Here is a 14,450-nt window from a genome sequence, read left to right as displayed (position 1 = left end):
TATGGAACAAATGATTACCTGTAGCATCTTTGTGTGTAATCCTTGTCCCATTTCAGTTCCTCCATGTGATAAATAAACCGAACCGTCAGTGTAAACGTGAACTAATGCACCACCATGACACCAGGATGATGGAAAACCAATACCATATTTTATTGGGATGCAGGCAATGCCCCTTTTGTGCCACCTATGTAAAAGAAATACCTAAAATTGTAACAATTTCCTGTATGTAATTTGAGTTTGTCTAAAGTCGTGGAAAAGTGCATTTGCAGACTTTTTTGTTGCTAACTGCAGATGTTTGTGTTATATTTAGTCTTTATTAATACGTTGAGTAATCGTGTATTATTTTAAACACAATAAAACCCAACCTGTTTTGTTGGTTAAACTGTGCAATTTTTTGTTTTCTCTGCACCATCTTTGATTTCTCAATTACTTCTTCCCAGCATGTAACGTTTTCTGTCGCGTGTTCCCCTGTTTTCACGAAAACGTCACACAATGTGGCTCAATAAAAAACGCGGACACCATAAAGGAACGACAATTCGTTTTAATGGTATGGTCAATTCCGTTTTTTCTGCGAATGAAAACGAAAACGTATAAAGCACAAATCGCACTCGAAACACAACAAGTAAACATACCGACTGTTTGGCCACAGGGGTTTTGGTATTTAATGATGTTTTAAAGGCCGAACAAATCCTGCACAAATAACCAAACATTTACAGTTTTAGAACAAAACTTCACATTACAGTACAAAGCCAAACTTACCAGCAAAATGATTCACAAATGCAGCTTTATCAACTCAGCAATTTATTTATACTTTCTAGCTGCTAAATAAAGGTATCAAAGTTTAGATTGATGGCTTCAATTCAAATTATGCCTGTCAGCAGTTTACAAACGTACACCACGAGGCAAGTTACAAATGATTGCAACATACACAGTACACAGGCAATTGACGTCACGCATTAGAACATTAATTGTCACGCAATGGAACACTAACTGTTGCGTCACAGGACAATTGTTATACGTTTTGCTGGGCAAAGTTATGTTCACAACAGTTGGCGAAAACGACGTAACATACCCCCACCCGAATGTATCTCCAGGGGAGCATACATTCTAAAACACAAAACGTCGTTGAATATATACCGAACAAAACGAACGAAAATGAACATCGCAAACAGTTTACAATTTGCCGGTCGCGCAATCACCGCGGGAGTCCATCACTAAACACAGTTTGGTGATGGGTCGTCTGACGGAGGTGGCACCGGTTCCTACCAGTGCAGAGCGCACGACACCATGCGCATCCGGAAAGGTCGAAATCACTCGGCCGATTCTCCAACGTGCTCGCGGAATGGATTCGTCCACAACCAACACTAGGTCGCCTGCCTCGACGTTCCTCTGCTTCGAAAACCACTTCTGTCGTTCAATGACAGTGGGTAAGTATTCTCGCACCCAGCGACGCCAAAATTGGTCAGCCAGGTATTGCACTTGTCGCCAATGGTGGCGAACGTAACAGTCCTTCTTCACGAACACGCCAGGTGGCATGTTGGGCGACGGACGCAACAAAATTAAATGATTGGGAGTCAGCGGCTCGTCCGATTGTGGATCCATCACCACTGGAACAATGGGTCTACTGTTGAGAATGGACTCCGCTTCAACAAGCACCGTTTCAAGGGTGTCGCGGGTCACGCTTTGTGCCGTCAGCAACGCAGAAAGAACTCTTCTTACAGACCTGATCATTCTTTCCCAGACGCCACCCATATGGCTTGCCGCAGGAGGATTAAAAGACCATTGGATGTCCTGTTGTCTCAAGAAGTCATCAATGCTCTGTTGATTCCATCTTCCGATAGCCTCTTTTAGCTCACGCACGGCTCCGACAAAATTTGTTCCATTGTCGCTGCAAATCTTAGTTGGTCTGCCACGTCGTCCGATGAATCTTCGCAGGCAGTTGATAAAAGCACTCGTTGACAAACTGTCAGCTACCTCCAGATGCACTGCCCTGACCGTCATGCAGGTAAATAGACAGCCGTACACCTTCACTTGGCTTCTTGCTTGGCGCACCATTAGCGGTCCAAAATAATCAACGCCAACGTACGTGAACGCGGGGCTATGGGAGTTCACACGATCAATCGGCAATCTGGCCATAAGTTGCTCGCCAACGGGCGCATTTCGTTTCCTGCAAAACACACAATTGCCCAACACACGGCGTACAGCGGCTCCGCCCTTTATAATCCAAAATTTTTGACGGATTTCAGACCAGGTGTGACTCATTCCTGAGTGACCTACGTCCTTATGAAACTTGACAATCAGTAAGTCGGTGAGGTGATGTCTGCCTGGAAGTATAATAGGATGCTTCGCATCATCCGAAATAGAGGCCAATTCAAGTCTCCCTCCAACGCGTAGGAGACCGTTGCTAAGGGTGGGGCCAAGCTTGTCAAACGTTCGAGAGTTCTTCGTTTTCTTCCACTGACCATTGCCTTTTCGCAGATTTTCAAGCACCTCTGGAAAGGCTTGTTGTTGCACAATTCGAAACAGTGCCAATTCAGCTTCTTGAAGCTCTTGAACCTGAAGGGTTCCCTTCGGAATGGTCGTATTTGTATCTGCACACCGTTTCGACAATAAAACGCGCTTATACCGTAACAACCAAGCGGTTGCACGTCGTAGGCGATTCCAATCGGAGTAATGATTGATCAGTTTTGAGATAGAATCCGTCTCGCAAGCGGTTCCACACGTAAAATTTGCACTGACCTTCTTTGCTTCCATTAAAATATCATCTCTATTTGAAACTTCTTCTTCTTTAGGCCAAGTAGATTCGTCACCCCAAAGAAACCGTGGACCGGTTAGCCAAACGTTGTTATTCACCATTTTCTTCACAGACAAGCCACGTGAGGCGTCGTCGGCAGGGTTTAATTTGGATGGAACATGTCGCCACTGCTCACTTCTGCTTCCACTGTCAATCTTTGCCAGTCGGTTTGCTACAAAGGTTTCGAAACGTTTTGTAGAATTCCTAATGCTCATCAACACCGACATGGAATCTGTCCAGAACGTCGATTCGCAGTCGGGACAGCCCAACTCTCGTCGCAGAAAGCCATCCATTTTAACCGCTAGCACCGCTGCCGTCAACTCCAAGCGTGGTATGGATACCGTATGTATCGGTGCAAGTCGTGACTTGCCAAGCAAAAAACAACAGTGCACCTGCGTATTGTGGTTAACAAGGCGCAGATAAGAAACTGCCCCGTAGGCCGAAGACGATGCGTCAGCAAAATGGTGCATTTCCATCTTAACTATCTTTCCAAAGGAAGGAGGTTTAATGCAGCGTTGAACCCGTACTTGGCTTAACATAGGAAGTCCCTCCATCCAGCTTCTCCAACGATTAGCATCTTCATTTGAAATATCTTCGTCCCATCCTAACCCTTGACGACAAAGGTCCTGCAAAAGTATTTTGGCACTTACTGTAACAGGAGCAACAAGACCTAAGGGGTCGTACAGCGCACTGACGGCAGACAAAATTCCACGGAGCGTCAGCGACTTATTCGGCATCTGCACATCAAATCCAAATTCGTCATTTGGGACGTTCCAAAACACGCCCAAAATTCTTCCAGCTACGTCCGAATTAAGATCATGATTCTTCGCCATCTTGGACCGTTCGTCAGAAGGAATTGATTGTAAAACTCTATTACTGTTGCTCATCCACTTGGTTAGGTGGAAGCCACCTCTTTGCAGGAGCTGACCTAAGTCTTTCACCAACATAATTGCTTCGTCCTCGGTCGCCACGCTTGCAAGGCAATCGTCCACGTAGAAATTTGATTTTAGCGCTGTAGTAGCTGCAGCACTGAACTCGTGGCCAAACTCTTCCGCAGTTTGGAACAAGCTGAAAGCGGCGCAGCTCGGAGAGGATGTTGCGCCAAAAAGATGTACAGTCATCTCGTGGTCTTCCGCTGGCTTGGACAGATCGCCCTTGGGCCACCACAAGAAACGAAGGCTCGCAGTGTCTTCTGGCCTTACCCGGATTTGATGAAACATGGATTCAATGTCTGACACAACCGCCACGGGTTCCTTTCTGAACCTTGTCAGGACGCCTACTAAGTTGTTCATCAGATCTGGGCCACTCATTAGGGCATCGTTTAATGCAACGCCTGCGTGCTTTGCGGCACAATCGAACACGACGCGCACCTTGTCAGGCTTGCGCGGGTGCAAAACAGGGTGATGTGGAAGATACCACTCTCGTTTACTTTGGCCGCGATCGTGCGAAGAGATCCTTTTCGCGTATCCCTTTTGGATATAGGTTTCCACAGTGCCAACGTATCGCTCACGAAGTTTCTCGTCCTTCTTTAGTCTTCGTTCGAGAGAACGGAGTCTTCTTTCTGCCAACACGCGGTTTGGCGGAAGTTGAGTTTGATTTCCTTTCCACAGCAAGGGCAACTGATAATGGCCGTCTACATGCAACACGTCCCGTTTCATAATTTCGAGCGCCGATCGGTCTTCACGCGAAATTCTCTTGTCATCAATTATGGTTAAATCAGAAAAATCGGTTCTCCACAGACAGTCGATCTCTTTGCTCACGTTGTCGTCAAAACTACTTACGTAGTTTAAATCAATGCGTGTTCCGCTGGTGGGCACAAACGATGGCCCCAACAAAGACCACCCAAGGGCCGTTTTTACTGCAATGGGTTGTTCGCGGCTGCCGCAGCGCGTCTCCTGGAAAACCATCAGTTCAGGAGCATCGACGCCAATCATAAGTGTCACTTCTCCACCTTCGATCTGTGGAAACTCTAAACCGCGCAAGTATGACATCCTTTTCAGTTTAGTCTTTGATGGTAACTTGTTAGTTTTTACCGGAAGCTTATCGATGGCCATTACACTGTTAAGATTAATACTAGGTCCATCATCGAAGGCAGGAGCAACAGACAGGGAAACTATTTTTGTTGGCATAGTTTGCTCGTGGCCTACAGTTCGAAGCGATACAGTACGAGACTCCCCTTGCAAGTGTAGGGCATCCACTAGCCGTTGACTACACATAGATTTAGTGGCACCAGAGTCCAAAAATGCATAAGTGAGAAATTCTATGTTGCCATTTCGCGCCCGAACTGGTACGATATTCATGTACATATCACCACATATACTGGTATTGCCACATATTGCAGAGGGCTTGGAATCTGACGCCAAGTGAAATGAATTAACTTCACTGGTTACCTTTTCTTCAGGAGCAGAACTGCGGTTGGCTTCTGCTCTAGAAACCTCCCGATGTAGCAGCGTATGATGAGAGTTGGAATCACAACCGGAGATCTTGCACGGATCCTCCTCCTTGCAATCTCTTGCATTATGTCCTTTCTGCAAACACTTAAAGCACAGTCTTTGCCTTCGTGCAAATTCGTATCGTTGGTAGACAGGCTTCTTTTCAAACGAATTGCAAGTGGTCAAATCATGGAGCCCTGTACAAAACAAACAGCGAGCCTGCGGGGCTTCAGTTCCCGGCAGCTCAGACGACACGACGTACGTCGCAGCCCTATTTTTTCTTTGACCACTAGGCGTCTCCCGTACGGGGTGATGGGCCCGTCTAAACGACGAACTTGCCACGGCAGCTTGATTATCGACAAATTCGGTGAGGTCGTCGAAATTAGGTTCTCGATCGTATGTTTTAATTATACGGGCGACCTCTTTGTCCCATTGCTCTTGCATGTCACTGGACAAACGACGCACAATCGCCAACAAATTTTGAAATGTGTCCAAACCTGCGTTGCCTTCGATTTGGGATAGTACCACTTGACATGTCTTCATCAACCTCGCGAATTTCTGCATGCTATGGACGTCTTCCGAGCGAAGTTTCGGTCCGTACTGTAGTTGGTTTAAGCAGGTGCGCGCAATGATGTGATCCTTGCCATAATTTTCCTTTAGCAGTTTTAGGGCCTCGGCGTATCCTCCTTCTCCACTGAGCATGGAACAATGCTTAATCAAATCGTTAGCATCACCGACACAAAATTGCTGCAAGTAACTGAGGCGCACGTCGTCGTCAGAAACATGTTCAGCAATATGGCATTTAAAGCTACGAATAAAGGCATGGTACTCCATAGGATCACCGGCAAACTTTGATATCTGTGGGGGTGGCAGTCTAGAATCTTTCTTAACAGGTCGCTGATTACTAGTCGACGGTTGGGGCTCCGGCAAAGCACATACTGGCAGATCAGACACAGACAATTCGCGGACTTCGCCAACGACACTACTGGTGTTTGCACAATTACAACGGCATTTAGGCTCGAACGGAGTGGCTTCGGGCTTCAAAACTAGTTTTCTGGGTTTAATAGGTGACGGAACAGACTTACTTGGTTCGTTGGACTTTGTAATCAAGGTCTGTGTAACTGCCGTACCTAATCCTTCCAATGGAACAGATAGGGGTACTTCAACGGGGTCTTCCTCGTAGGAGTTCACTTCCAGCTCCGCCATGTGGAGTGCGTGTTTGAAACGGATTGCCTTTTCCATCTCATCCAATTTTCGTCGTCTATCCTTTTCTTCGCGCGAACAAAGTTCTTCTTCTTCGCGGCGCTGACGCTCTTCTTCGCGGTGCCGACTTTCTTCTTCACGTTCAACACGTTCCCTCTCCCTTTGGATAGACTGTAACTCATAATTCTGCTGTATTCGCATACGTAAACTTTGCAATTTTAATTTAGATCTCCGCTTCATTTCTAAGATAGCCGAACTAGATAATGTGCGCACGCTACTTATCACCGAACCATCCACTGAGGGTGGGCGTTGCGCTACATTCTCCAGCGGATTCGATGTAGAGGGTTCGCCATCGCGGAAGGAGTGAACACTCGCTTCGACCCATTCTTCCGTGCGTTGGTTCACGTCGTCTAAATCGAATTCGGGATCGTCTGCTGCCATCTTCGTCGTGATTGCGTTGGTACTAGACAATTGACAGTCGGCCAGTCGAAAAACTTTTATGTAACGTTTTCTGTCGCGTGTTCCCCTGTTTTCACGAAAACGTCACACAATGTGGCTCAATAAAAAACGCGGACACCATAAAGGAACGACAATTCGTTTTAATGGTATGGTCAATTCCGTTTTTTCTGCGAATGAAAACGAAAACGTATAAAGCACAAATCGCACTCGAAACACAACAAGTAAACATACCGACTGTTTGGCCACAGGGGTTTTGGTATTTAATGATGTTTTAAAGGCCGAACAAATCCTGCACAAATAACCAAACATTTACAGTTTTAGAACAAAACTTCACATTACAGTACAAAGCCAAACTTACCAGCAAAATGATTCACAAATGCAGCTTTATCAACTCAGCAATTTATTTATACTTTCTAGCTGCTAAATAAAGGTATCAAAGTTTAGATTGATGGCTTCAATTCAAATTATGCCTGTCAGCAGTTTACAAACGTACACCACGAGGCAAGTTACAAATGATTGCAACATACACAGTACACAGGCAATTGACGTCACGCATTAGAACATTAATTGTCACGCAATGGAACACTAACTGTTGCGTCACAGGACAATTGTTATACGTTTTGCTGGGCAAAGTTATGTTCACAACAGTTGGCGAAAACGACGTAACACAGCATCTTCTGGCTTGAAATGATTCAAGTTTTTGGTTGAAATGTGTCACGTCTCCCTCCTTGTACATATTTAAATCCCGCAGCTGAAACAAAATAAGTTTGATTTTTTGTACATGTCGAGTTTCAAAAGCAGGCGTAATCATTAATTGAGAAACTGGTCGTTTGAGCTTTGTTAAAAGTTTTTAGAATCATCTAAAAATTTTAGATCCCTTTTACACTTTATGTGAAAATAGTTGATGTGAAAGAGACATATGTATTCTTGAAGTGTGTGTTAACATTGCGTACAAATTTAATTACATGGACAATTGCAAAAAGCAATTTTGACAACGGACAATACTGGAGGCTTTGCCTTAACTGCTTGTAGACACAGAAACAGAAAACAAACCTCTTCCTGTGTCGTGTTTAGAAATTCGGCAATCCTCGACATCCAAGTTTCAACAATGAATATTGCCTGTGGGGCACCGAAGGCACGAAATGCGTTGCTCGATGAAATGTTGGTTTTGCAGATTTTACCGCGTATGAGAACGTTTGGAATTCTGCAAAGGCAATAAATTCCTAGAGAAAAAAACTGCATGCAACTTGTCTTCAAACAGCTTTTGGATTATTTGAAATGGAATTAGGCATCAAATTATTTTTTTTAATGAATGAATTTATCAAATCACCATGGCCTTCTTAATTTATTCCGCGGTCAATTAGTAAACCACAAACTAGTCATACTTGTAACAGTTGTTGCTTTCCAAAATGGCCTTGTTGAAAATAAGTTCTGACTTTTCTAGAGTGTTACCGCCGTTGCTGTAAAGGTCGAGAATTAAAGCCGCAAGTTTTCCGTCATTCATAAATCCAACCTGTGACAGAAATAAAGATAAGTTTCAGTATATCATTTCGAAATAGGTTTACCTAACTTTAGCTTTAAAATGTTCTTGTTTAAAGCCAACAAAAAATGCAAAGAAATAAGAAAACATATCTACTTACCGCTTCGCGTGGAAAGGCGAGTTTTAGTTTCGTACAGTGGTTACAACGATTTTTCGTTTTCGGATAAGAATGTAACTTCAAGTCGATTTTACTAAATTTAAAACCAACATAAGTTACCTTGTACTTGCCGAAAAACGGATGACGCCCTCCAGTGATAATCATGTCCTCCTTTCTGCTCAACATACATCTCACTGCTTTGCCACATCTTAAGTATATTTGTAATGTTAATCTATTTATTGCATCGATATAAGACATAATTAATAACCTACTTATGTGCCGCAACTGCTACAGGATTACTAACAACAAGAAATCGAGTGTCCTTGCCTCCGAATCCACCTCCAATTCTTTTCACTTTAACCACGACTCTGTTTGCGTCTACTCCAAGCAAAACGGCTGTCTATCAGATATGAAAAACTCAATTGGCGAAAAATCGTTTTGAAAAAGGACTTAGTATCTTATAAATATTATGAAACTAAATTTGATTTTGGCTTGATTGCTTTTCCACACGTATGTACGGTTTGTTGAAGAAAGGATGGATTTTGAGTTGAACAGAACATCTCTATTTCCCCATCTTCGCCCTTCGGAACTGCGATGCACGCTTGTGTCTCCAGGTAGAAATGTTCTTGACCTCCTATTCTGTGGATTTATGGACACAAAGGTAAGCATTCAGATCATCATCAGGTATCTATTCCATTTCAACACTAACCTGACTTCTCCCTTGATCACGTGATCACATGTTGCCATGGCAGCAACTGCGTCACCATGAGCTAGTTTTTTTGAGATGTCAAAGTAGGACTCATGTTGAATTGCGTCCTACAAAAGGTCACACAAATATATCCTAAGTTAGCTTTGCCTCACAACAAATCTAAAAGTACGAAAAATTTTTGCTCTGTTTACAGTTTAAATTGCACAAGAGTTTTGCTTTTGTTTACTTAGGGTCGCCAGTGACAAAAAGTATTTGCGGATCCTCTGTCTCAGACAACTTTACCTCAATTGTGACGACAGCAGGTGATATATCTTCATAGTCAACTTGCACCAACTGAGCAGCTCTTTGCGCGTGAGCTTGTGTGTCAGCTACAACTGCTCCAATGGTTTGTCCAAAGCACGTAACCTTAGATAACAAATGCAAGGTGTTCTTTATTCGGTATTTTGCGGGGTTCGAACCCACGAAACGCCCAAGCCCGAAACCCGATCAGTTTTTTATGTATATGGGCGAGGCACACTGGACCATTCGGGCATCGTTCTTGCCATAAATGCAAGGATGAAACCAATGGTTCTTAAACTGGTTATATAAAAACAATTCGGCCATTGGGGAGTAATGGAATTAATGTGATTATTTAGAAAAATATAGCGAACAGAAAAATTTTGTCATATAATTCTTCATACGCCCAACACAGGAAATTCATTGAATTCGTAATATATTGACTACTTCTGACATAAAATCCGAAGTGATGGAAAACATTTTTGGAAACACTAGTTTAATTTATATTTTTTAGATTATTTGGCGGTATGTTATGCCAATTTTACCTTTGTGGTCGCAAACACCTCGCAAGTATCACCAACAACCATGACTTCGTTGCTACCAGGTACGTCACGATGGTCTACATATGTCACAACCCCTTTGTACGCCATCGCTTTGCTGATGTCGACGTTTTTGATGTAAGCATGTGGCCGGGTACTTGTAACCAAGCACAAGTACAACTCATCTGCATGTGAACAGTGTGAAGTTAAATACAAAAAAATGAAAGCACAATGGAACCATGGGAAAGATGCTAGTAGTTGAAAGCCAAAAGAAGCCATGCTACGAGTAAAAATTGGGGTCTACCTGAGAATGTTGGCATGTCGTCAACATATACAGCTTCACCAGTTGTGTGTTTGTAGCCAGACACATGTTGGATTGGTCGACCAACCATGTCATCGTGCGGTTGACCATTGGTGGCCTAAAATACAAGTAACTGTACTAAATAGCAGTTGTAACTTTCACTTCCGCCGATTTACAGCTCTCATATTATAATATTTTCAGCTATTTTAAAAGAACGGAAGCACAACTCAAATAAAGTAATAAAATTGACAGTCATGGTATTGCTACATTGGCTTTAGAGTTAATTTAGGCTTTAACCATATAAGTTAATTTGAATAAAACATGTGCTGTTTCGGGTCTGCTATAATATTAAGTTTACATACATCTTGCCAAGTCCTTGTACTCATTGGAACATGAATTGTATTTGGTGGCTGGAATGCTGTGATATCATGAGGCTGCAAACAATCTTCAACCTAGGGTTATCACCAAGTAATTCATAAGTAACTTTATAACTTGTATTCTCAACCTAAAAATATCAATAAACAACAACAACTTGTTCATAATTACTTACAGACTTCATGCCCCTTTCAACGAGACATTTCTTAACATTTAGAAAGAATTTGAAAAAGAAGCTTGCTGCAAGAGCTTCTCTGTATTCCACCATTCCTCCGGGAGCATCCAGAGCCAACGGAAGATCTTCTCGCAACCAAATCTGAACATCATCCAACAAAGCTTCGTTCCAATCTCTGTACAAAGCCAAATATGGAAAGACCAATGTTGTCACAAAAATAAAATCACACACCTTCCAATCATATTTTGCATTGTCTTTTCTGGCATAACTGAAGTAGCAGCCATTCCACCAAATGCGGCTACAAATTTGAACACTTTGCAAGTTCCAGGATGAAACACGACACGCATTGCTGCGTTTACGATTGCAATATCGTCTTCTCGACGTTTGGATTGCTTGTAAGCTTTCATGTACTCGTCCTAGTTGGAAATATTGCAATTATAAGTCACAAATTTTAAAACATTCACGAATTCTTGTTGTACCTTTGTATTAAATGGAAGATAAACACAAATGAGAACTTCGCCCTTCTCTGCACATGTCGTCCTGTATTTGGGGAAGAAACTTTGATCCATCAAAACCTGTCGATCTTTAGCACGAGAATGTAATCTGAATGAAGCCAAACTTTCGTTTGCCATCAGGATTGGATTGAGATCAGAGATGGGACTTGCTGTCATTATGTTGCCTCCAATCGCCTGCAATAAAAGATAGAATAAAAATATGTTAAAGCTTGATTTAATTTTCACTTTTTACTTTTATTCAAGTTTTCGTAATAGTCTTTTATAGTACGTTGTGCGAAAATGCTTAATTTTACACAACTTTATATTGCCGGTTGTATTTTTCTTTTATTATTTTGTGTAAATTGTAAAAGATATGTTTGCCTTACCGCAACATTTCGTATTTGATCACCAGCAAACCAATAAATCATTTCAACCAGGGATTCCAGACATTGTGTTTGATACTTAGGAAAATTTCCGGAATTAACAAAATTCTGAAGTTCCTCCTTAATTTGACTGATCGTACATGATGACCCAATGTTTACTCCTATTTAAAATATGCGAATAATTTTGTGTTTTTTTATGGCTGTAATAATTTACTTCTGAGAAAAACTGTAAAACACGAAAAACACGTTTTAAAAAACAGCAAATATTTTGCACCGAGTTTTTATTTATACCTGACAGAGAAGTTAGGAATAAGAATTTACCTTTGTCGTCTACAGATATTGTTTTAACTCTTTCACGTCAAGGGGGGTTATAATATATTTGAAATATCGCCCTCGAACATTTGCTTCCACCCCGATTTCAGTGTTTCCATTGACCAACTGAGCATCAGGATAAATGGATTTCAACTCGACCAACTGTTGAAGTGACGTAGGTCGAAACCACGTGACGCGTTCTCCAACGAATTTTAGTGTTTTGTTTTTTTTGGATTTCGACTCCAACTAAAGAAAAACAGTAAAAGGCAGTTTGTAAAGAAAACAGACAAAACCAAGATTGCAACAACGATTGACACGGATAAAATAGAATGCGGGGATATATCGAACTTGATTTTCAATCATAAAAAAAGTGCTGAAAGTGTTAAAGTGTTGTTTCTATGTTGCATTTGGCTGAAATGTTTCTACTTGCCAATAGATCTGGTGGAAACAGGATTTCCTGTGTTGGGTCATACTTGCTGAAGAAAACAGATTTGGAGGAATGAGGATCATCGTTGCCCAATGAATTTTCGTTTGAAATTTCCGAAGAACCTTTTCACAAACAAGCCGGCAATGTTGCACTAAGCAAACAAGCTATGTCAAAAACCCGTACCGTTTATAATTTGTTTGTTTTTGCAGCATTCTGCTCCCATGGGACAACCAGCTGTTGCATCGGTGAACGTATTAAAAGCTAAAACAAAGCAATTAGTTTGTTACTGTCCCTTAATTTGAACACAGTATCCAGTTATCCATTAAAACAGATAAAGAAAAACGATTGATCTAGAACAGTGGTTCCCAAACTATGGTACGCGTACCACTAGTGGTACGCGAAGGTCTCCAAGGTGGTACGCGAGCAACTTATTAAGTTCACACAAAGCGATCTTTATTTCACACAAGTTTTAATTCACACAAATTACGTAGAGCGTGAAATTTCACACTATATTTCCTACTAAATTCTAATTCATTGGTGTATTGCCGCATTGAACTGTTAAGCAAGGTTTCTTTGTGACGAAATAGATTTATTATGACGTAATGAATCTGTTATTACGACGTAATAAGTCCTTAAAGTCAGTTTTTGTAATAAGCTACTAGTTGTGTTGACAGTAGCACTGTAGCGAGGGCGGTAAAAGTTTGACTAAGTTTTGTTTAATATTTACGAGCCTTTGGTTACTGAAGGCCAAAGTTACTAAGGTAAAGTTAGTTAGTAAAGTTTAGTAACATTTTTATTCATTAAATTCTAACATGATTGTAGGTGGTACGAGAACGCTGCATGAACCAAAAAAATGGTACGCGAGTAGATAAAGTTTGGGAACCACTGATCTAGAATTTGAGTCAACGACTTTCAAGACATTCTAGGTTTTCACCATTCAGTTACGACTTTTTTCCAGTATTACCTGATTTCTATTGATTCCCGCTTTTTCTTACTAACACTTGAGATGCAATCTATTGCATTGTGTGACGTAACAATTAACTGCCAGTTTTCCCCGATAACAAGATAACGCAACGTGGTTTTGTTCTTTTCTATGCTGACTTCCCTGGTGCAAGGTGCTTTGTCGGTTGCATTGTGGAAAGCCACAAATCCAATTGTTTTATAGTGTAAACGTTTGTTGTGTTTACAATTACTGAAAGGGTGAAATAATTGGTGCAAATTTAACTGCCATGACCCATGTATGTCATTCTGCTTAATAGTTTTTTGTCCTGTGCACTTAAGCAGGGAATCGAACCGCTTGTCATATGGGTTCAGGTTGGGTTCGGGTTCGGTTTAGGCTTTTTAAAAATGTCTATTTTCAAAATGTATTTTGTTATTTTTGACACGCCCTATAAGTGTTATCTCGCGTATTTTTCAGTGCGCTGTTTTGAAAAACATCACAAAATATAAAACAGACTGCATTTTTTACTGATTCAGTTCCGGTTCAGATTTTTAGAAAATCGTGATTAGCGGTTCGGGTTTAATGAAATTAACAGCTCAAACGGTTCGGGGCTTCGGGTTCAGTTCCGGTTCGACTTCCTGCATTTAAGTGCTGAAGTTGCCTTTTGTTCAGGCAGTGTTCCTCTACTTAGTCTACAGCAGTGGTTCTTAACCTTTTTTCCTTGCTGCACCCCTTTCAAATCACCAACCAATTTTCGCACCCCCTTGCAAATCACTAACCAATTTTCGCTCCCCCTTCTGTAATTGCTTAAATAGAATAGACCTAACCAACCTTAATGATTCAGCATCCCCACACCCCCTAGGAACAGTTCTCGCACCCACTGGGGGTGCGTGCACCCCAGGTTAAGAACCCCTGGTCTCTAGTATCCTCACGTGAAACGTGACTTAATTCTATACTTCTGCTGTCGCCCTACATATCTTTGATAAGGACCGTG

At 41.8% G+C, this 14,450-nt stretch overlaps 1 protein-coding gene and 1 pseudogene across 3 annotated transcripts in view; both read right to left on the bottom strand.

Annotated features, from left to right (window-relative positions):
- The window catches only part of LOC145234684 (xanthine dehydrogenase/oxidase-like), a 57,090-nt pseudogene extending 43,685 nt beyond the window's left edge, over positions 1 to 13,405 (bottom strand). The window contains exons 1-20 of the transcript XR_013861318.1: positions 12,700 to 13,405; positions 12,520 to 12,638; positions 12,099 to 12,335; positions 11,781 to 11,938; positions 11,380 to 11,589; positions 11,132 to 11,316; positions 10,901 to 11,075; positions 10,713 to 10,802; positions 10,354 to 10,468; positions 10,056 to 10,234; positions 9,517 to 9,639; positions 9,235 to 9,341; positions 9,044 to 9,164; positions 8,798 to 8,925; positions 8,646 to 8,733; positions 8,274 to 8,401; positions 7,942 to 8,092; positions 7,563 to 7,639; positions 366 to 443; positions 19 to 184 (exon numbers count right to left, since the gene is read on the bottom strand). The product of XR_013861318.1 is annotated as a xanthine dehydrogenase/oxidase-like (transcript). The remainder of the gene's footprint in view (positions 1 to 18; positions 185 to 365; positions 444 to 7,562; positions 7,640 to 7,941; positions 8,093 to 8,273; positions 8,402 to 8,645; positions 8,734 to 8,797; positions 8,926 to 9,043; positions 9,165 to 9,234; positions 9,342 to 9,516; positions 9,640 to 10,055; positions 10,235 to 10,353; positions 10,469 to 10,712; positions 10,803 to 10,900; positions 11,076 to 11,131; positions 11,317 to 11,379; positions 11,590 to 11,780; positions 11,939 to 12,098; positions 12,336 to 12,519; positions 12,639 to 12,699) is intronic.
- LOC145234681 (uncharacterized) lies at positions 633 to 7,370 on the bottom strand. Of its 2 annotated transcripts, none has more exons than XR_013861317.1 (2): positions 760 to 7,370; positions 633 to 690 (listed from the first exon to the last, which is right to left on the bottom strand). XR_013861317.1 is itself a non-coding variant. In XM_080099399.1 (2 exons), the coding sequence occupies exon 2, from the start codon at positions 6,868 to 6,870 to the stop codon at positions 1,174 to 1,176; it is 5,697 nt and encodes a 1,898-aa protein (XP_079955525.1). In that variant the 5' UTR covers positions 6,871 to 7,177; positions 7,247 to 7,370; the 3' UTR covers positions 633 to 1,173. The 2 variants fall into 2 exon arrangements, 1 of the variants encoding a protein (XP_079955525.1); XM_080099399.1 differs by having other exon boundaries at positions 633 to 7,177; positions 7,247 to 7,370.
- Positions 13,406 to 14,450: the final 1,045 nt, after the last annotated feature.

This window comes from Phallusia mammillata, chromosome 6 (assembly GCF_965637545.1).
Source record: "Phallusia mammillata chromosome 6, kaPhaMamm4.hap1.1, whole genome shotgun sequence".
Lineage (NCBI taxonomy): Eukaryota > Metazoa > Chordata > Ascidiacea > Phlebobranchia > Ascidiidae > Phallusia > Phallusia mammillata.
The sequence above is the reverse complement of the archived record's forward strand: the minus strand, read 5'-3'. Positions and strand labels throughout refer to the sequence as shown.